This window comes from Miniopterus natalensis, chromosome 1, assembly GCF_054644295.1.
Source record: "Miniopterus natalensis isolate mMinNat1 chromosome 1, mMinNat1.hap1, whole genome shotgun sequence".
NCBI lineage: Eukaryota > Metazoa > Chordata > Mammalia > Chiroptera > Miniopteridae > Miniopterus > Miniopterus natalensis.
The window spans coordinates 160,615,312-160,636,025 of record NC_142081.1 but is presented as its reverse complement, the minus strand read 5'-3'; the positions used below and the strand labels follow the sequence as shown (position 1 = coordinate 160,636,025).

Sequence of the window (20,714 nt, the reverse complement as noted above, 5' to 3'; positions counted from 1 at the left end):
TACAAATGAGTTTTGGGGCCCCTCAGTTTGCCAAGGATAGAGCAATGTAAGTTGCAAAGTTTTTTCTCTGGTTTTCTTCTAATTACAGTAAATAAATAAGCTTAGAATCAAGTCATCAAAAATAACTGCTCCCTTTTATGTTGCAGAGCCAGCTTATGAACTACACCTGCTCTAAACAGGCTGTCCTATCCAGCAAGATCACTCCATGCTGTGCGCTGCCGGTGCCATTTAGAGGGGAGTGCATTATCAACTCCGAAAATGACAATAAACCTGATCTTTCATCCCTGCCGCTCAGCAGGTTTACGGAAGACCGATTTGTATGCAAACAATTCACTGACAAGCAAGATGATTTCCTACAAGAGTAATATAGAGTTTTGTAAAATCTGTCTTAATGATGGGATATTATATTTATGGATTCTTTGGAATATTGTATCGAGTTGTAAACTTAAATGATGACAGAGTTTAGCCAATGATGTAAATGAGTGATTAAGTGGGAAATGTGATCAACAGGAGATGTTTTGTGGAGTCCAAAGTTGGCAGGTTCTGGGTGGTTAGGTCTACTGCAAGGTCTACTGGGAGATGCTGAAAGCCTTTTGATTTTTAAATGTTCACAACTAATACAGAAATTTTTAAAAAATGTAGTGGAGGGCATTTGTTTGCAACCCTTGCTCTAACAGACTTAGAGTCCTGTCTAAGTAAGAGATTCAGATTGATATACCTGGTCAGCTATTAATTTAATACCTGCTACCAAAGCCATGGTGTGGCTTTTAAAGATTAGAGATATGAATGGAGTATTTATATCTCTGGTGTCCATTCAGAAGTATGTGTTATTTTGTGCATAAGACAAACTGATTTTAATATGTAATATTAAGGCAATATTGCTGTATGGCTGAAATAGTTCCAGAGTCACTTTGTGTAGTGTTATTTGGAGCAACTACATTCTAACAAAGTATAAGATTCTGAGATTTCTTTAAAGTTTTTGTAGAATGTCCATAGCTGTATTTCTGAAATTGCATTTGATACTGGCTTAAAAAGTAAATGTTACTTCCTGAACCCACTTATTCCTAAACTTGCATTTGGTACTGAACAATTTGATAGGCATAGCTTTCTAGTGGAATTCACATCAGATTGTGAGTTGGGAGACTTGAGTTCCAGTCTAGCTTTGTCATACATGAGTTTTGGAATGTAGGTCAAGCCAATAAATTTCTCCAGGCTTTTGAGTTCCAACTATAAACTGAGGTGGTTGATAAGATGACTTTTAAGATGTCTCCTGTGATTCCATGATTCCTTTGAAAATATTCTAGAGTCTAAATTTCTTTTCTTATAACCCCCCAAAATGTGTAGACTATGCATGACCTACTTACACTTGAAGGTATATATGGAAAAGAGGGGAAGATTCTGATTTAATACCTAGCCAGCACTTTCTTTAAAAAAGAATTGTAATACTTATGAAATCTCACCTCAAAGGTCATTGAGAAAAATGTGTTCTTACCCAAATACTTGAAATTAATTTCTCGTGAAAGTAAGTAGGGACCCTGAGCCAAGAACTTTAGAGAAATCATATAATTTTATTGATTTGGTTTCCTGGTCTCAAAATGTAGTCAATAAAACCACCTTGCCAACCTCCCAAGGTTTCCAAATGTCTTAAGGTCAGTTAAAATATTAAATAAGTTTCATAATTATAATTGGCTTTTGAAAGAAAACTCGTAGCCTTTGAATTTTACTGTTTACTTTCGAATATGTTTCATATGGATACAGGTTTCTTTATGAATATTCAAGAAGACATCCAGAGTTGGCAGTTCCAGTGATTTTAAGAGTGGATACAGTATATCAAAATTTATTGGAAAAATGCTGTAAATTAGAAAATCCTCTGGAATGCTATAGACATGGGGTAAATGCCTTTTTATTGTTTAACCTGTTACTTGTGAGGGATTACAAACAGAAAAACGTACAGTGCTGTTAGTGCCATACTTTTGTAAGATTATGCATGTTCTTGCTAAACGCAAGCACAGTTCATGGGACATCATTGCCGCCTGGGCCAAAGGCCGCATCATCATAGCGCGACTCTGTGCAGGTTATTCTCTTAGAGTCTGTGCTTTGTGGAAGCGTCACTGTGCACTCTCCTCTTCAGAGTGAAGGTCTGCTTGGCACAGTAGCAGGTAGCAGGACACCGCGGACTCTTAGGGAAGGCTGACTGTTTCTACTAAGCAGGCCTGGAAACTGTCCTTATTTCAGGCCAGAAATCATATTGCTCACAGGCAGCAGCTCCTGTTATGCATTTGACATGAAAAATGCAGGTGGCCTTACAGATCTGACTGGGTGACGACTGGTTTTCACGGGTTACCAGGAAACAGGTTGCCCTGGCTCGTGTTACTCTAACCAATGGCTTACATATTTATAGAGTGTGGGGTGGGGGTGGAGGGTGAAGGGACTCTCTTGACCGGTCTAGGCACAGGGAGGTACCCTTAGCATCCTCCCGTTCCCAGAGACAAGGAGAAACGAAAGGGACTGAGCCTCCTGTAGGTTAGCACCCCCTGGTGGCACGGCCAGCAGACCTCCGCTAGAATCACTGTGATAATAGGGCCTCACAGGAGCAGGGTGTTAGATTAACACGGCGACTTTATAACCGTGTTCCATTTGGCCCTCATAACAGCTTGGTAACATAGGTGACGCCAGAAGTGCTAGCAACATTTTATAGATGGGGGGAAATTATGTTTCAGAAGGCTCCGAGGACTGCCCGGTGCCACATGGGCAGGAAGGACAGGGCTAAGGGTTAAGTCCAGGCAATAGTTTATGTGTCTGGCAACATTCCCCCTATAATAAACACTACTTACTAGGATCAGGGACTGGGTTTGGTTCTCCTACCAAAGTGCCAAGCCTGCAAGGTCACGTGTACCTTCCCACCGGGATTTATTTTTGTGGTTCAAGAACTCTTTGAATTTGCAGTTATCTCTGAGAATTCCTTTGATTTATTAATGTGTATTTATGCAGTATTTTACCCTATTCAAGGCTGGTACATGTTTTTATTACACCACGACTTCTTAGTACATATCTATATTTCTATACCTATATCTTTATCTCTATATTTGCTATTTATGTAAAAAGGTGGCATTGTTAAAAATAAACAATAAACACACACACACACATACACACACGCTGACCAATTAACCTTACATTTATAAACTACCTTTAATGATCTTTTTTTGTCTTGATGAATAAATGATTTGCCTTATGCTTGTAACATATGTCATTTGATCACAAATGAGTTTTTATCACGGGAAACTGAGTATCAATCTCACTGTCCCATTTTTTTCTCCACAAAGTACAAGCCATTCCTGTTTTAGCAAAACGTGTTTTTCAAGTTTTGTTCACTCAGTAAGTACATAAAGCCCTGGGTTTAGGGAAACAGCTACATTAAACTCTTACAGAAGATGGTTTTGCAATCTTACCTGAAGATATATTGTTGCAATGATAGATAAACACTGATTATCTTTATTTTTCAGGAAGGGATGTTCCAAAGAGTGGTTCGTGAAAGCCATGAACATGTTAAAAATCATTGTGATTTACGTGAGAAATTAGGAGATAGTAACTTCCATGACAGGTATGCTTGTAAGATATTGTCCAGATTTATACTTGTTTAGTGAGTTTTTGTTAACTCCTGATGCTAAGCTTTGCAAAGAGTTTACATTCAACTTTAAAATCTCAGAGGCCAAGGAAAAAGTTAGTTCAGAATTAACCTAGCTATCTTTGTCTGCATACGATAGATGTCCACATAACTTTGGGTGCTTTTACTGTTTTCCAGGCCAGATTCCAGATTCCAGATTCCAGTCAATGCCCAGAGGTCAGGGAGCCAAGCAGACCCTGGCTGCCTTCCTGCAGTCTCACAGGGGCCCTTCCCTCACACCTGGACAGTTAGTTTAGGGCTTTGCCTGCGATTTTGAATCAAAGCTGCAACAGAGATCTATTGTAGGGTCCCTTTGTCCATTTCCAATCAGGTCCATAAAGCAAATTTAGCATTTTCACCACTGAGAGTAGAGATGAAACAGATACCTTAGTTATTTGCCAGAGGAACACATAACAACTTATATGCAGAGAGATTGGTATATCCCACTCTATTTCATAGGTTAATATATCAAAAAAACAAAAGCCAAAATTTAGGAATCTTTAGGATCACACTGAGATAGTCTATTTAGAAACAGAGTATTGAGGAAAAGTTCAGTTTGATATAGTGTCCTGCATTATTGATCTTAAATTAAATGTCCAGAATAATGGATCCAGAAAAAGTATTCTTGTTCCAGAGAGAATATTTGGTTTATTACTTTTCTTTTATGTTGTATTCAGCTGCTAATGTCTAGTTTAAGGATTAGATCTGTGGTTCCCAAACTTTATAATTACCTGGAGGACTTGTTAAAAGTTTCTGATTCCAAAGTCTGGGATGGGGCCTGAAGATTTTCACTTCTAACAGGTTGCCAGGAATGCTGATACTGCTGGTCCAGGAGTCACAATTTGAGAACCACTGGATTAAGTTTATGGTTTCACTGGATGTTCTAGCTAAATCCTTCCTCCAACTCCATTATAATATAAATGCAAGAATTGACTCTGACTCCCTCCACCCCCTCAAATCCAAGTCTGTAGAGTCTTTCTCTTTAAAAATCTCTCTTTATAGCCCTCAATTCCCACCAACACTCTTCTAGTTCAGGCTACAATAATTTCTCAGCTGCATTTTTGGAATGGTCTACAAATTTTTTCTTCAATCATGTTTTCTTGTGCCCACCTCCAATCCATTCTTTATACACCAACCATAATTATCTTAAAAACAATGTAAATCTAATTCTGTAACTAAGCTATCTTTCCTCTCCTCTCTACAACCACCCCCCAATCAAGAAAACAAAAATCACATTCAATGACTTCCCAAATGCTCCTCTCCCACTTTCCTTTCCCTCTACCCAGCTCATTTTTAGTTATTGTCAGATCTCAGCTCACATGTCATTTCCTCCAGGAGTCCTGCCTCATTTCCCTGGGATGGGATTTGATACTGTTCTACGAGCACCCACAGCACTCTGTACACCTATCTCCCCGACTAGGGTTTGAGTCCTATCAAAGTAGGAATTGTTTCCTGATTATTGCTGTAGTGCCTGTTCCTTTACATTGTAGGCAACTAATAACAGCTTTAATGGCCTATACATATATTTATTTGAGGACCTGTTTAAGCCTGGATTTGCAGCCATCCAAATTAGCTCTCATAGTTATCCTTGATAAGTAGAAAAAGATGAATCAGAGTCGAGCAAATTTTTTTATAGTTTATTTTTCCCTGAAGACAATAATTTCTAAAGTCTTCAGAGTCTGACAAGACCAAGTTATTCAAATTATATTTCTACAGATACAGTTTTAACAGAAACAAGTGGAAAACTGTTATGAATATTCACATTTCTACATTGTACATGAAAGAGATTGATATTTTTCCAAATGTTCCCAATTGGAAGCAAAGGAAAAATCTTAACAGCTGAATCTTCCCAGTAAGCAGAACCAGAGAAATAGGATTTTACTAAGTACTGGTGTAATTAGGGGTACAGTATTAGTCTTCACATAAATACGGTCACATGGGAGCAAGAGAGGGAACACCCACTGTTGCATTGTTTGTGTTTCTTTGAAAAACCCTTCTCTAGGCAACACAGCATTATAATGTGTGAGGCTGGAAGGCAGGACGGGTAATTGAATAAGCCAGTGGGCCACTGGCGCAAGGACTGAAAGGGCAGAATTAAACGCAGTTTAATGCCTTAGTTAACCTCAGTCAGAGACAATGTCAGATATTGAGAAAAACTCTGTGGAATTCTTCATTTTAGTCACTGTCACGAGTAAGAGGAAATCATTCTTTCAGGCTCCTGGTCCTTTATACTCAGAAAGCCCCACAACTGTCTGCTCAAGAGTTGGTGATGTTCACGAAGGACATGGCTGCCGCCGCCACCAAGTGTTGCCCTCTGAGTGACCAGCAGCAGTTCGCCTGCGTGGAGGATGCAGTAAGCACACCAGTGGCTTCACCTTTGCTTGTTTTTGAAAGTTCTACTTTCTAACCCTCAGCAATCAATCGCATGTCAGTGGGCACATCTGTGAACTGTCAATAGAGCTTAATAATTCTGCCCTCGAGAAATTCTTTCAGGTCAGCTCACACCAATTGGCTTTGATTAGCAACAAGGTTAAGACTATCACTTCCCTGACCTTAGGGATGTCAGATTCAACAGGCCTTTGCCTGGATCATACCCCGGGTCTATTTCTTGGATTTTCAAGCCAACAAAAGTGATTTTACTTATTTACTTATTTATTTATTTGTTTGTTTATTTATTTATTTACATTTATTGGGGTGACATTGGTTAATAAAATTATACAGGTTACAGGTACATAATTCTACAATACATCACCTTCATATTGTATTGTCTCTGCCACCCCAAGTTTGCCAGCAGCTTCAAAGACAATGCTGACTTTTGACTAACTCATCCTAATCAAATGTATAGGAAAAAAATACCCAGTCTTCTTCCTGTGTTCTTCACTCTCACAGTACTAGCACTCTCACAACGCTGCTGACACCAGCTGTATGTGCGTTTTTCCCCACAACAAGCAATCCTCTGTGACACCAGCTGGGCGTCCTACAATTTACATCAGTCCTGGCACTGTCTACCTGGAGATAGCCTCAGATCCCACAGGTTAAGGGTTCAGTTCTACAAGATTGCTCCCTACTCCCTTCAGATGACAATTGCAAGTCTAGGTTGTTATCTGTGCTTCTGACCGGTTAGCTATATGCAGAGGTTTCCACTATTCCCTTCTAGGGTTTGATTAATTTGTTAGAGTGACTCACAGAACTCAGGGAAACACTTATGTTTACCAGTTGATAAAGGGTATTATAAAGGATACAGATGAACAGCCAGATAAAGCGATACATAGGGGGAACTCAACTTCAGGATGATCAGAAGAGAAAGGACAAGTCTAAGAACCAGGCTGCACCTGACACTCTTCCTTTTTCCCAAACAGTGAAATCCAGGCTGACCTAGCAGAAACTGGAATTTGAGAATATGTAAATATAATCTTATTTTCTATGGGTAAGACAATAACGATGACAAACTTAATGACACTTATTTTAATTCTCTTCTGGGAAAGGCTAAGCTAATTCTTGGAGCTTTATGCAGAAGACATGAGGCAGAGCCTATCAATGCTGGCGTGAGTCACTGTTGTGGTCACTCTTACGCCTTCAGGAAGCTGTGCTTTGATGATCTGCAAGTCGATGGAACTTACATTTCTCCACCTTTATCCTGTGACCAACTTATCAGCCTTAGAGAGGACTTGTGCAAAGCTCAGGAGGAGGAATTCCAAACTGAAAAGCGAAAGTAAGAATCTTTGTTGAATTTTTTCTTTACCAACAAAGGAGCAGGTGCAGAGAACCATAAAGTGGGTGCAGATGTAAGTACCACATGACGAATGGGGCAGTTAAATGTTACGTCGGAGGTCAAGTAGAACTGAGAATATTACGCAACTTTGCAATTGTGGCTGTCACGGGTACTTCCCCAACTCGATCAGTTAACGAGACTGAAGTCTGTTGATCAGAAAATATTGACATAGAAGTACATTAATGTATTTTTCCTAAAATGTGAACTTCAGATGTTAGTTTTACAAGGAGTCTCATGCAGATATGGTCCCATGATCAAATAAGTTTGGGAGTACTTATTTCCTTGCTTTTCTCAGAAATGTATACCTCCCATTAACAGTGGAAGTTGGAGAAGCCCTGCAATAGTCTATTTAGCTTGTTCTGACTTAGCATCATCCAGGCCATAGGACCTACGAAGGCTCTGCAGGACCAGCATGCTGGAAGTGCTTTGGGACAGTCCCTTAGAGTGATGTGTATCACCTCGCAGTGTGTCATTACTTTCACTGCCCCTTCTCCCGCAGGTGCTAGGGATGGCTGTCGTATATGTCCGGAACAGTGGTTTTGGATGATTACTAGTGGGTGGCAGCTGGGTGATCATGTAGAAATGCCTGTGAATTCAACCCCTTAAATCCTTAATCCCCTTCTTCTCCCACTCCCCCACCCCTGTAATGCAGTTTCTTGTACTAAATAAGGCTTTGTAATAACCTCTCAGAATATAGGAAAATAGGATATCACTAGAAACTCACAATACTGGAAATAAATGTTTAAATGCCATATATATCTTTGAGCATGTAATACCAAAGAATACTGAAATGGAAAGAAACAGATATTAACCCATTGCCTGCACCCCAAGTTTAGGAAACCCTTCTAAAACACATTGTGCAGTTCCTCCATGAATATTTACAGTGATGGGAAGACCATTTGCTTAAAGCAGCCTATTTATCTTTAGATATGCTTAACTAAAAAGCTCATCTTTTTTTATTAAGTAGAAATCTATTTTTTTTGTCACTGGCAACCAAATTTCTGCTTCTGAAACTATATAGAGAAATACTCTCCAGTTACTCTGCGTTGCTGACTAAAGATAGATCCTTATTATTTGACTACCAACTGAGAATGAGGTAGGGTAGTTATTTTTTTTTTCTTTTTCTTTTTTGAGAGAGAGGAAGGGAGAGGGGGAGAGAGAGACAATCACCGATGAGAGAGAGAAACATGGATGGGCCCCCTCCTGCCCTCCCCCTACGGGGGATCGAGCCCGCAGCCCCGGATGTGCCCTGATGGGGAATCAAACTGGCGACCTCTCGGTGCACGGCAACACTCAGCCAGCAGAGTCACCGGTCAGGGCAGGGCTGTTACCCGCTTAATCTGAAGGTGGGCCTCTAGGGGAAGGTGAGGGGAGCGGTGTGCAAAGCTTTCTGAACTTATATATGACCATGGAAATGCACGTATGTGTGTTTGTACATGATGTGTATGATATAAATATATACAATGTATATAAAACATTTATAAATTATAAAATTTTATCAATATAAGTTATTATTGTTACTAAGTGCTGTTTTGATTTGGGGGCTGTTACCGATACAGAAGCCTACTGATCAGAAATATCGCCAGCAGGATACAATGTCTTTACCCTTGGTCAGGGTTTCCCAATGTGCGTTCTATTCAAAAAGGGTTTCTGCTCGAAGTCAGCAAGAGGATTCACCGCAGTGCTCTTTCGGCTCCTGCCTTCACAGCACCTGTTAGAGTATTTGTCATCCTACTGTTGTTCACCCTCTTGTCCCGCTGTCGCAGCCCCTTGTCAAACCTCTTTTCCCTCACCCTTTCCTCATACGATGTGTTAGTTTTGCTGCAAAACAAATCACACCAAAATGTAGTGGCTTAACATGGAATCGGTCATTACTGCTCAGGGATGGATGTGATTGGTGTGTGTTCCCGGGGCCGGCCGTCGCCAGCCTCAGCAGGGCTTCCTCGAGCATCCACTGAGCCGCCAGATCGCCGGGGAGCTGGTGGCCTCGCTGGGACGCTTGTGTCCGCTGCGGTGGCCTTCGCCGGGAAGCCAGCCTGGGCTCCTGCGCAGGGGCTGGGGACAGGAGGGAGTGTGGGGCCTCGTGAGGGCCGGTTGGGAGCCGCGCGACGCCAGGTCTGCTGCAGGGAAGGCCATGGGCCAGTCCAGACTAAAGGGCTGGGGAAACAGGCTTCACTTCTCGACAGCAAGAGTTGAAATGCCACATTGTAAAGACACGGATACAGAGAAAGGTGGACAATGGGTCCATTTTTGTAATCAGCCTGCCACATGTGAATCCATACGCATAACCCATGGACATGGGCGGTGGTGCAGTGAGGGCCTGGGGGTGGGGTGGGAGTCGGGACGGGGCCAACGGGGAAGAGGGGGACATCTGTAATACTTTCAACAATAAGATACATTTTTAAAAAATGAAACTACAGACAAGGATGAATGTCAAGATATGATGGAAACTGAGGCAATTAACTGGGTCTCGAGCCATCAAAAAGGAGGCCGCATGACCAAGCTTCTTACGCGACAGGAATAAGGGGGGATGGCATCGACTCCAGAGGAACTACGGCTTTTAAAAGAGCACGTAGGAGAGACGTGCTGGAGGCAGTAAAGAGAACCGGGTGGGGGTCTGGGTAGACCCATATACGGAGTCCCCGGCCAGGCTGGAAACCCCGACCTTCCTGGTGCAGTGTCAGGGGTTTCTCCATGGCACCCACCCTGTGTAACTGGCCGGTTCTCACAGCATAAATGCAGGTGCCCAGACACACACACACACATGGGAAAGAAAATATTCAGCAGGATAATAAAGGGAAGGTGGAAGGTGAAGTCGTGGAATAAGACAGAAAATAACAAGGACATGGAAGTTCCAAGTAAAAGAATTTCAAACCCAATAATGACAAATATTGAATTGAAATGTGATGATTTAAGACAGTATCTAAAGACTAGAATGTGCTTTAAATGAAAGGGTGTATACACTTGATGAAAATAAGATTAATGCCATAGAAATGAAAAACTGAAAACAAGCTGATGGCATTGAGAATTAAAAATAAAATGTAAGATTTAAAAAGGTAAATTTAAAACTTTTAAACTAAAATAACAGAAAGGATTAGAGGAAATATTTCTAAATAAAAGCACTCTGATTGGTGGGTAGAGAGACCAGAGTGGAGAAGGGCTGAAAAGGGCAGGAGAGGTAGGTCAACTGCAAGCCCATGACAAGTGTGAAACATAGTTGTTGGCAGGGGCGGGCACCCCGCTTCCGCATGGCGCGGAGTCCCCAGCCGTAGAAGTGGCAGCCTTTATGTCTGGAGTGCCAAGGAGAGCTAACATGCCATCCTGAGGCCCGTGCTCTGAGCCTCACTCCCAGACCTGCTGCTGCCTTCTTCTTCTCCTTCTTTTTTTTTAGAAAAAAAGGCATTTAAATTATTTAGTGCCTGTAGATAATTGGAGTTCTTGAATGTTTGGCTTGTGACTTTTTCATTTTATTTTTTTCCATGGTAAATAGATTCCTTTATTATTTTATGAAATTATACTTAAGATAATTCTTTAGTTATAAGTATGTATCATTTTTCTTTCTTTTAAAAAATAACTTTAAATTTTAACCTTCAATTACAGTTTGCATTCAATATTAATTTGTATTAGTTTCAGGTGTACAGCATCGTGGTTAGACAATCATTTAATTTACAAAGTGGTCCCCCAATATTTCCGGTGCGCACCTGGCACCGCGCGGGGTTATTACGGTGTCGTTGGCTCTGCTCCCCCTGTGCTTTACGTCCCCTTGACTATTTTGCTCTGCCAGTTTGCACCTCACCCCTTCACCTCTTTCGCTCAGTCCCCCACTCTGGCAACTGTAAGTCTGCTCTCTGTGCCTATGAGTGTGTTTCAATTTTGTTTATTTATTTTGTTCGTTAGATTCCGCAGATAAGCAAGTAAGGCAGGTTTGCAAGCTGGCCTTCTGGGACTCAGGGGTGCTTTTATTTTTGCCACTCATTTCTGATCCAGGCTCCTCAGCAACCTTGTGAAACGGAAACCGAATGCAACAGAGATGCAGTTCCAGCCAGTCGTGGCGCATTTCACTCACCTGGTGAAGACGTGCTGCCAAGCAGGAAAGCCTGGAACGTGTTTCCAAGAAGAGGTACTTCTGCTTCCTTGTCTATTCTCTTTGCACTCTTAGGAGTTATTAAAATTAAAAAACAACAACAACACACCTCTTTTCCTTATCCCAATCCAGAGTAGATTAGGAGAAAATCACAGTCTAGGTCAGCAATATTCAACCTGTTTCACCCCATGGCACATATAAAGTAATTACTAAAATTCTGCAGCACACCAAGAAAACATATTCTTTGCCAATGTGACAAAAAAAATAGGTATAATTTTAATTGATTTAAAAGAGTAATTACCCTTTTTGCTCCAAAGCGACTTTAAAAAAAAAATCAGGTACTTATACTTGTATATAAGGATTCCTGGTACCAAGAATTAACCCATCAGATGCAACCTTATTATGTGATGTGACCAATAGGATGTGACTCTATTATATGACCTATGTATTTATGGTTCAAGACAGGGCATTCACACCACAGGACTATTATTCTATTGGCCATTGTCACTTTTTTATTTGACAATCTAAGGGAAAAGCAGTGCTCCTGACTAAATAGTCAAGTATTTCATGTTTTAAAAATTCTTGCAGCATACTGGTTGAAAATTGATGGTCTAGATTAATTGGTGTAATTGACTATATTTGCGTTTAGGATATGTTAACATTTATGTTTATTTGAGGAAACTAGGAGTGTTAAACATGATTAAAGATGAATACAAGAGTCATGCCACAGGATATACTGGAAATGGTAGAGAAATGGTGTCTTTGGAAACACAGAGAAATTTTAAAGAAATGACAGTTTAAAGGCCTGTCTGAGCAAAATGTAGTTTTGTTCTAGAAATTTTCAAGGACACAATCAGGAGGAATCACCAAATGTAATTTGGGGCCTAACTAGGGAATGTAAAGATTTTATTTTCTTGGTAGCCAGATGATCACTAAGTTAGGGGTTAGAGAATAGAGGAAAGAATAGTGGCCAGAAAAAAGTATCTTATCTGTGCATATACACCTAAGTGACTACCAGGAGACTGTTTTCTGTAATTAATCTAATAGATATAGTTAACAAGGAAGTGATTTTTCATAAGATGTAAAGTTGTGTGACTTAAATTTCAAAAAATGTCATGGTGGCCCAGAATATTCATGTAAATTAACGGAGAGGAGTTGGGACAGACTGCTGGACTGCTCTCACAGGGACATGATTTGAGGAACAGAAACTCAGACACAGTAGCTAATATTATCTAAGCAGGGAAATGCAAGGGTAAAGTTAAAAAAACAATTAATAAAGCAGCCTTTACAGTCAAAACAGTCAGGGACTGGTTAGAACTGGGGCTATGTTTAGCAATGGCCCAGGAAAATGTTTTTCCAGGTAACAGTTTTCATGAAGGCCGTAGTTACCTTCAGTGCTCTTTTCCACCTATTCGGCTAGATTGTACACGTGGGTTATATTAAAAGCCATGTATCTCTAGTCTAGTAAAGAGCAGGCAAATTAGAGCTCTCGGGCTAAATCAGGTTCACTTCGTGTTTACGTAAATGCAGCTGTACTGGAACCCAGCACACCCACTTATTTACATAGTGCCCACCACTGCTTTCTGCCTGCGATGATAGGCTTGACTAGTTGCAGAATTAAGTCATGACAGAGATTGTATTAACTGCAAAGCCTCCAGTATTTACTATCTGGCTGTTTACAAAAAAAATTTGCTGACTCCAAGACTAGCTGATACACAAAATAAAAATAATGACCTATATTAGAATTTATTTATTTATTTTAAAGCCTTTTTACTTTTTCGTAGAAAAACATGTCTCTACCTGAATAACAACCCCCATAGCCACAGAAATAGACACTTTTGCAGAAGGGCATGTGCCTTGGAATTACCAAGAAGGTTTTCTTGCTCCTAAATATGAATACTGCTTGCTCAACCTATTTCATCAGTAGCATGATAGGAAGATTTTTGTGTTCTTTCTGCCATACTTTTTGCCTAATAGCGATCTTCAACTAAATGGTTGAAGAACCCAAATATTTTTTACCTTTCCTCTCCTTCCTTTTCTATTTTCTTTTAGGGTTTCTTCCCAAACTAAAGGAGATAATAGAAGTTATCTGAAAAATATATCATGTTAATTAAAATTTGTTAGAATTTCTTCTTCAGATAAAAATGCTTATTGTAAGTAATTATGCATCATCTCTAAAGTTTGGTCAAGTTCATTTATGTATGATTTTTCTAAGGCAGTGGTTCTGAAATTTGAATGTGCATCAGAATCATGTATAGGGCTTGTTAAACCAAAATAAATGTTTTCACCCACAGGATATCTGATTCAGTAGATCTGGGGCAGGGTCTGATAATTTGCATTTCTAACAAGTTCCCAGGTGCTGCTGATGCTGCTGGTGTGGGGACCACTTTAAGAACCACTTTTCTAAGGTGAAAGCAGATAATCATAAACTGTTCCCCTGCCCCTCCCAATATTTTCATATGTGAGAAGTTGGAACCAAGGACAATAACAGAAATAATAAAACAATTGGAAAAATAACAGGTTTATAAAAAAGTGAAAAAATTCTGGGATGTTAAATGTAAAGATTAGGCTGGAATATTTAAAAAATAACTTTTTAATAAAGAAATAGGCTTAGAAAAAAATGTGGGAATAGATGATCAAAATATTTTGGAATCTTATCGTCAAGAGTTTGTGTAAATCTTTGTGCTTCTGCTGTGAAAGGAGTCTGGGTTTGACTAGTATAAGGAATAATACCTCATGGCTTCGGGAGTGTCCATGGATCCATGATCTCAGGAGCAAAGCAACCAATTGTCAGTCTGTAGAAGTTCCAAGTCCGGTTAAAAGACTAACAGCTCCAGGGACCTACCGGCATTTTCACTGTTTTCTTCTCTGAGATTAGAAGTCAGTTATGTAAACCTGTTCTGCCTGCTAAATGAGAAAGGGAGCAAGTTTGAAGACTGCCTTTCTAGCTGTGGCTATTGGGAGGGTGAAGCCGTTTTAGATAAGATGAAAGCTGTATTTTGAGAAACAAGCCAGAATGGACACTTCTAACGAGAAAAAAAGTGAACCAAAGTCATTGGCAAGAGTAAGAATGAACCATAAGGAAGAAATAAAATAAGAGACTCAGCTATATAGAGTGAATTTGGATCCTCCAAAGGAAAGGCATCTCACATTTCATGAAATAATAATGTGAACTGTAGACATCAGCAGGTACAAGGAGAAAATTCTCTCTTCCAGTTCAGTGGGGAATGGTAATTATCGCCTGAGATATTTATCTAGCAACTGAGAGAATATAATATAGAGTAAAGTTAACATGAATTAGAAGAAATTTGGGCAGGTTGAAGTGATGGTTTGAAAGTAACGCATGAAATCCAACAATAAAAAAAGACAAAGTTCTGCTTTTAGATGTGAGTTACAAGTTCATGTGAAAAGACCTGTTGGTTTAAGTAGCCTATACTTACAACTCAGTGGGCCTACTATCAAAACAACTGCAATCTTGAGATGCACTTCTGGAGGAAAAATACAAGTATCAGTTGCAATGTGATAATCCCACCCCATATGGATCAGATCATCCTGGGCTACTATGTTTAGTTTCTTATGATGTATTACACAAGTTTTGAATATTATGTAAGTAATACACGAACATGGTAAAAGTTCAAAGAGAAGAGCAGGGTACATTTCCCATTTCCCAAGTTAAAATATTCACTTTTAGTTTTTCTAGTGATAACCATCATCACTTTAATAGTTTTGTAAAATATTCAATATTAAAGAATATAGTGTACTTACACTATCTTCACCAACTCTTCCTGCAGACTCTCACTTATTTTTTTTAAAGTATTTTTAGTTCTTATATTGTTTATATTCTATTTATTAGTTTCTCAACTTCATTCAACATCTGATAGTTCTCTAAAACATGATTAACATGTCTAAATTTCCTTTGATTTCTTTGCCAGTTTTCCATTTTAAAGCTATACCATTACTTCTACATTGTCTGAATTTATTTATCCTGCTTTGTAAATATAAGGTTTATATATTATATTAATAGGTTAATACTAAAAACTGGAAGCCATTAAATAGTATAGTCAGTAGTGTGCTTACTTGGAACATTATTTACAGCAGCCCAGTGAATGAATTGACCAACAGGTTAATGACTTATTCTGTATCCCCTACAAGGTGTCAGGATTAAATGAAGTCTCTTTCCTTACCTACTGTCAGCTGCAGAAAATTGTGCCACATTTACTTAATTTGCGTATTTGAACAGTGATTTTCCAGTATATGCTTTTCTTTTGAGAGTTTTTACTTGCCTTCCTTTTTCTAAATTGACAAATAAAACACCTACTTTCATCTCACCACTAAAATATGTCATGTTCTTAATCTCACAGTTTTCATAATAGGATATCCTATCCTCTTAAAGCTGTATTTCAAAAAATCCTCTGACTTAACCTTTCAGTTTGAGTAGTTTTTTCTAAGCCTGATTCACGGCTGTCCACATGAGGTTTCTTTCCAGTGTAATCCTGGGTAAATTTGATTATTTCTGAAATCCCAGTTGTGTGTTTTGTTTTTTCCCTTGGATTCTTTTAAGTTTTGGTGGGCTGCATTCGTGTGTGTGTGTATGAATGTATTGTGTGTATATATGTATGTTTTTTCAAATGGTCACATGGGAGATAAACTTTCTGGGTCCTTGTATTTTTAAATGTTTTGTTCATGTATTTGCACAATGTTTTTGCTGCTATGTCAGTTGGGATTCTTTAATTGTAAATAGGATCAAATTCTAGGGAATCTAAGTAAAAATTAGTTTACTTAAAGGATAGTGGTGGCTTCAGGAGTCTTTGGGTACTTTGAAAAACAGGCGAGGCAGCACACAGGAACCAAAGCAGCTCAGGATCAATGGCTCTGGTCTTTCAGAGCTGGGACACCTCTTTATACTGCTCTTCCGGGCCCCTATTTCTGCACTTCGGTATATCGGTTAATGTCATACCAAAGGCTTTCCTTTTGTTTTTCGGAAGTTTATCAACATCTCTTACATTGATGTGGTGTGTGTGTATTTTTGCATTTATAGTGCTTTATTCTTTTAAAATTTTTTTGGTGTATTTTTACTGTTATTGAATTGGAATTTTGGAAGAGATGAGAGATAACACATTTTAAAAGGACATTGGCAAATTATGCCCAAAGAGTATCTAGAATAGAAAAGGGATTGAAAAGCATGTCCCAAAGGATAGGAGAAATAAACTGGCAATGTTCCCAAAGTCTTCAGAAGGGTGACATGTTAGCCATCTTCCAACATGTCCAGGATTATGGGAAATCAAAAAGTGGCTGATTTGGTCTCAGCCAAAGGAAGATGTTTCTTCTTTCTCCGTTAACTACATTCCATCAAATAAGTCCCTGTTTTGTATTTCAAAACCTTGCTTGGGCCTTACCTCAAATGTGGAGCTACCATCACTAAGAAACTATGCAATAAATAAGGCCAGGAAAGACTGACGTGGAGAAATGTGAATTTCCCCAGTATTGTTAGATTCAGAGAAAATGAACAAGATTAAATATGAGAGTCTTGAGGTTGCTCATGGGAAAATCTTATGATGATGGTTTTAAAAGTTATGAATTACCAAAGAAATGACGATACTTAAACTCCAGTGGCATTTTTAAAATTGAGCCCAAGTAGATTCCAATCTCTCTAGATAAGTTGGGCGTGGTACTGTTTGAGGTAGGAAGGAGGGCGCAATGAATAGACTTCTAGCCATTTTCCACAGGATCCTAGGGGCTCTGAGGAGTGTGAGTCATCTGTCCCCCAGGATGTGTGTGGGGTGTGGGGGTGCATATCTTAGCAGTGAAGTTCTGGGGGTCCCATCCCACTTTGCTAAATATCTCGCTTTTATCTATCTGGGCTTCCAAAAGTGATTTTTATTAGAATAACGACTAGACAGCTAAAAATTGGGGAAGACTGCTGGGGTTTATATAGAGATCCACAGCAGTGTACATGAAGGGGTAGAGATACTCTGATCTGTTTTAGTGGTTCGTTCCTTTTGAATTCCTGAACTTCACTATGTGATGATTTAGCATGAACTTAGCCTAGAGCAGTTTTAAAATTCAGTGAGAAGCTGATGTTGATGGTTCATTTTTTCCCAGCAAAAGCTTCTCGTATTTTTTGTGAGGAGACAGCAAATTTTTATTTATTACAAGTCTGGGGCCCTGAAAGTGGGAGAGGCATTGTAGTTAATTAAATCCTTAAGCTAAGGGACTGACTAGGCCTGTGAGAGGCTTTAAGACAGGGAGAAGCAGGCACTCGGTCGTAAAGATTTTCTGTACGGGGCCAGCGCTGTGTTTGTCTGTGTGTTTTTCCTTCTCACGGATGTGCTTATTTGCTTTCTTCCTTAGGAGTCCAAACTGATTGGAAAGTGCCAGACTCTCTTGGGAGGCTAAGTGGTTCCAGAAAATGTCAATGTAGGAACTTCGCTGAGATCTGCATTTTATTTTTATGAATAATAAAACCCATGTCTAATATTAAAAATAATGCAAGACTCAACAGTTATTTTTCAGCTGCTCAGAATGTTGCTCAAGAGCACTAGCCAGTCTACACTGAATTCTCCTTTCCTGCTCGGCAGAGAAATCTACTTATTGTAACCCCTAGACACCCCGCTTTTGTTCTCCCTTCCCTGTAAGCTTTCTGCTTCTTAGAAGCAGCAACAGAAATATGAAGCCAGGAGGCCTTTGAAAAGCCCCAGGTAGATGTAATGGGCTGCCACATGCACTGGAAACTGGCTGCTGGGGTTTTAGAATAAAAAAGACCCCAGATGCAACTGGAGTTTCTGTCTATACTACTTCTAAAAATGACCATTGAAGAACTGAATGAAATGTGCTTTATAATAAAGTTACCTTCATAATTATTTTACTTGTCATCTTTACCCTGTATACAGGATGCTGACATTAGAACCAAATGGTCCTAATATGTTTATTTATTTATCTATTTATTTTTGAATTACTATTTGTTGACTTTTCAGGGAGAGAGGGAGCGAGAGAAACATCAATTTGCTGTCCCACTGATTTGTGCACTCGGTCGATTTGTATGTGCCCTGACTGGGGATGGGACCCACAGCCTTGGTGTATCAGGACGACGCTCTAATCGCCTGAGCTCCTGGTCGGGGTGATGCTCAGGAGTCTTGGATCACACGTTACCACTGAGATAGGAAAGGGCAGGATTAGAAAATGGGCACATATTCCAGAGAGAGAGGTGGTAGAGTGTGAATTGTTTCAAGCGATGATGAGTCTGTCAGTCTGGCTAATTTTAAGACAAGAACACAGTGGCTGTGGGCATAGGATTTAGTGGAAGACAGGGCTGCAGTGATGGGTGGGGACATATCATAGTTAAATTGTACCAGCTAATATTTATCACACACTGCTGTGCAAAGTGCCAACCGTGGATTTTGATCATATTATTACACATATTATTCCTGTAACTCCTACAACCATCCCATGAGGTAGATACTATTTCCATTTTACGAAAGGGGACAATAAAGATGCCAGATTGAGGGAGTGTGATTTAGGGTGAAGCCATAGACTATGGGGGCTTAAAACTGTGAATTCTGGAGCTGTAGATTCGATTCCTACCTAGCTCTTTAGCAAATCCCTTAACTGCTGTGTGGCTTACTTTCCTCACCTATAAAATGGGGTTGAAGGAGTAATTTTCTCATGGGATTGTAATGAATTATAAATGAGTTGATATATGTAAAGGATTTAAAATAGTGCTTGGCGAATGGTAAGTGCTATTGGGCTGAACAATATGAAGCTGCTGCTTTTGTAGGTCAAATATTGACAAACCGGCTCAATCTAATAGGTGTTAGCTATTATTCTTAATTTGGAAGACAAATGGAGGCCATCGCAGGCCTCTAATTGCATCTGTTCCTTTTTTCCCTTTCACATGTAGATACATCAACATAATAGTACGCCTGCCAGTTTTCCACCTCATCAACTGCCTTGCAAGTGGATTCTTTCCGCCTTCAGTTCCTGAAACCAGTCTCAACAGCCCCAAACAAAATGCCATAGTAACACTGAATGGAAACACTGAAATATCTGAGTATTTCATACAGCCATGAGATAATTAACTCTACCGTCATATTAGGGAAAGTCATATAGAAAAGATTCTATATGTACTTCTTCAGCAGCTGGATCATATTTGTGGAGAAGGAGACATACATACAGGGGATTTTACAAAGCATATTTCAGATCATTTATTCACTCATTCACTAATTCATTCAGTCCTTTATTCAGTAGTTTTTTTATTTGAACACATACTATACACAAGACACAACATTAAGTACAGCAAAGTATACAAAGATAAATGTGACAGGTCCTCTGCCATTAATAAGTATAACACCTGGAATTGAATTTGAACTACTGTGTAACTGGTGGTGAAATATTTGGACCATTAAGACAAGAATAAATGGTTTTCAGACATTGATAGTCTTCTATTTTGCAAAGGTGACTGAAGTGAACAGATATTTGTCTCAGAAATTGTATTAGTTATCTATTGTGAAGCAACAAATTATTCTAAAATGTAGCAGCGTACTATAACACACGTTTTTTATCTCCCAGTTTCTGAGGATCGGGAACCCAGGAGTGGTTTAGCCGGTTTTCTGAGTCACGGTCTCTCAGGAGGCTATGGCTGTTAGGGATGTAATCATCTGAAGGCCTGAGCAAATGGCCATGGAGGGAAGGCCTCAATTCCTCGCTGGCTGTTGGGAAAAGGTCTCTGTTCCCATCACGTAGGCCTCCCCCAGGACTTCTCTGAGTGTGGCAGCTGGCCTCCCCCAGAGCCAGTGATCCCTGAGGGTGAGCAAGGAGGATGCCGCAGTGACCTGAGGACCTAGTCTCCAAAGTTACGTGCTGTCCGCTCCGCTTTCCTCTGTTCCTTAGAACTGAGTCACTGAGTCCCGCCCATTGGCAGGGTGAGGAAGATTAGGCTGTACCTCCTGCAAGAAGGAGTGTCAAAGACACTGTGGATATATTTTAGAATTACCACAGAAGTGATGTTAACGTCTCACTTAAATAATTTATTTGAACTTTTTTGCATCTAGTAGAACTCTGCATGTACTTGCTACTCTTTGTTGGTAACTTTTTAATCATAGCTTTTCTATTTCCTGATTTAAAAAGTAACACATGTTCATTATAGAATATTTAATAAGCATAGAAACATTTTCTAAAGTGAATCATGATTCTATAAT

At 39.6% G+C, this 20,714-nt stretch overlaps 1 protein-coding gene across 1 annotated transcript in view; it reads left to right on the top strand.

Annotated features, from left to right (window-relative positions):
* Positions 1 to 18,017, top strand: part of LOC107534485 (alpha-fetoprotein-like) — a 28,377-nt gene extending 10,360 nt beyond the window's left edge. Inside the window, exons 8-14 of the mRNA XM_016209605.2 lie at positions 147 to 361; positions 1,759 to 1,891; positions 3,504 to 3,601; positions 5,879 to 6,017; positions 7,150 to 7,376; positions 11,424 to 11,556; positions 17,872 to 18,017. Coding sequence (XP_016065091.2) covers positions 147 to 361; positions 1,759 to 1,891; positions 3,504 to 3,601; positions 5,879 to 6,017; positions 7,150 to 7,376; positions 11,424 to 11,556; positions 17,872 to 17,916 — 990 coding nt within the window. The 3' untranslated portion in view covers positions 17,917 to 18,017. The remainder of the gene's footprint in view (positions 1 to 146; positions 362 to 1,758; positions 1,892 to 3,503; positions 3,602 to 5,878; positions 6,018 to 7,149; positions 7,377 to 11,423; positions 11,557 to 17,871) is intronic.
* The last annotated feature ends 2,697 nt before the right edge of the window (positions 18,018 to 20,714 follow it).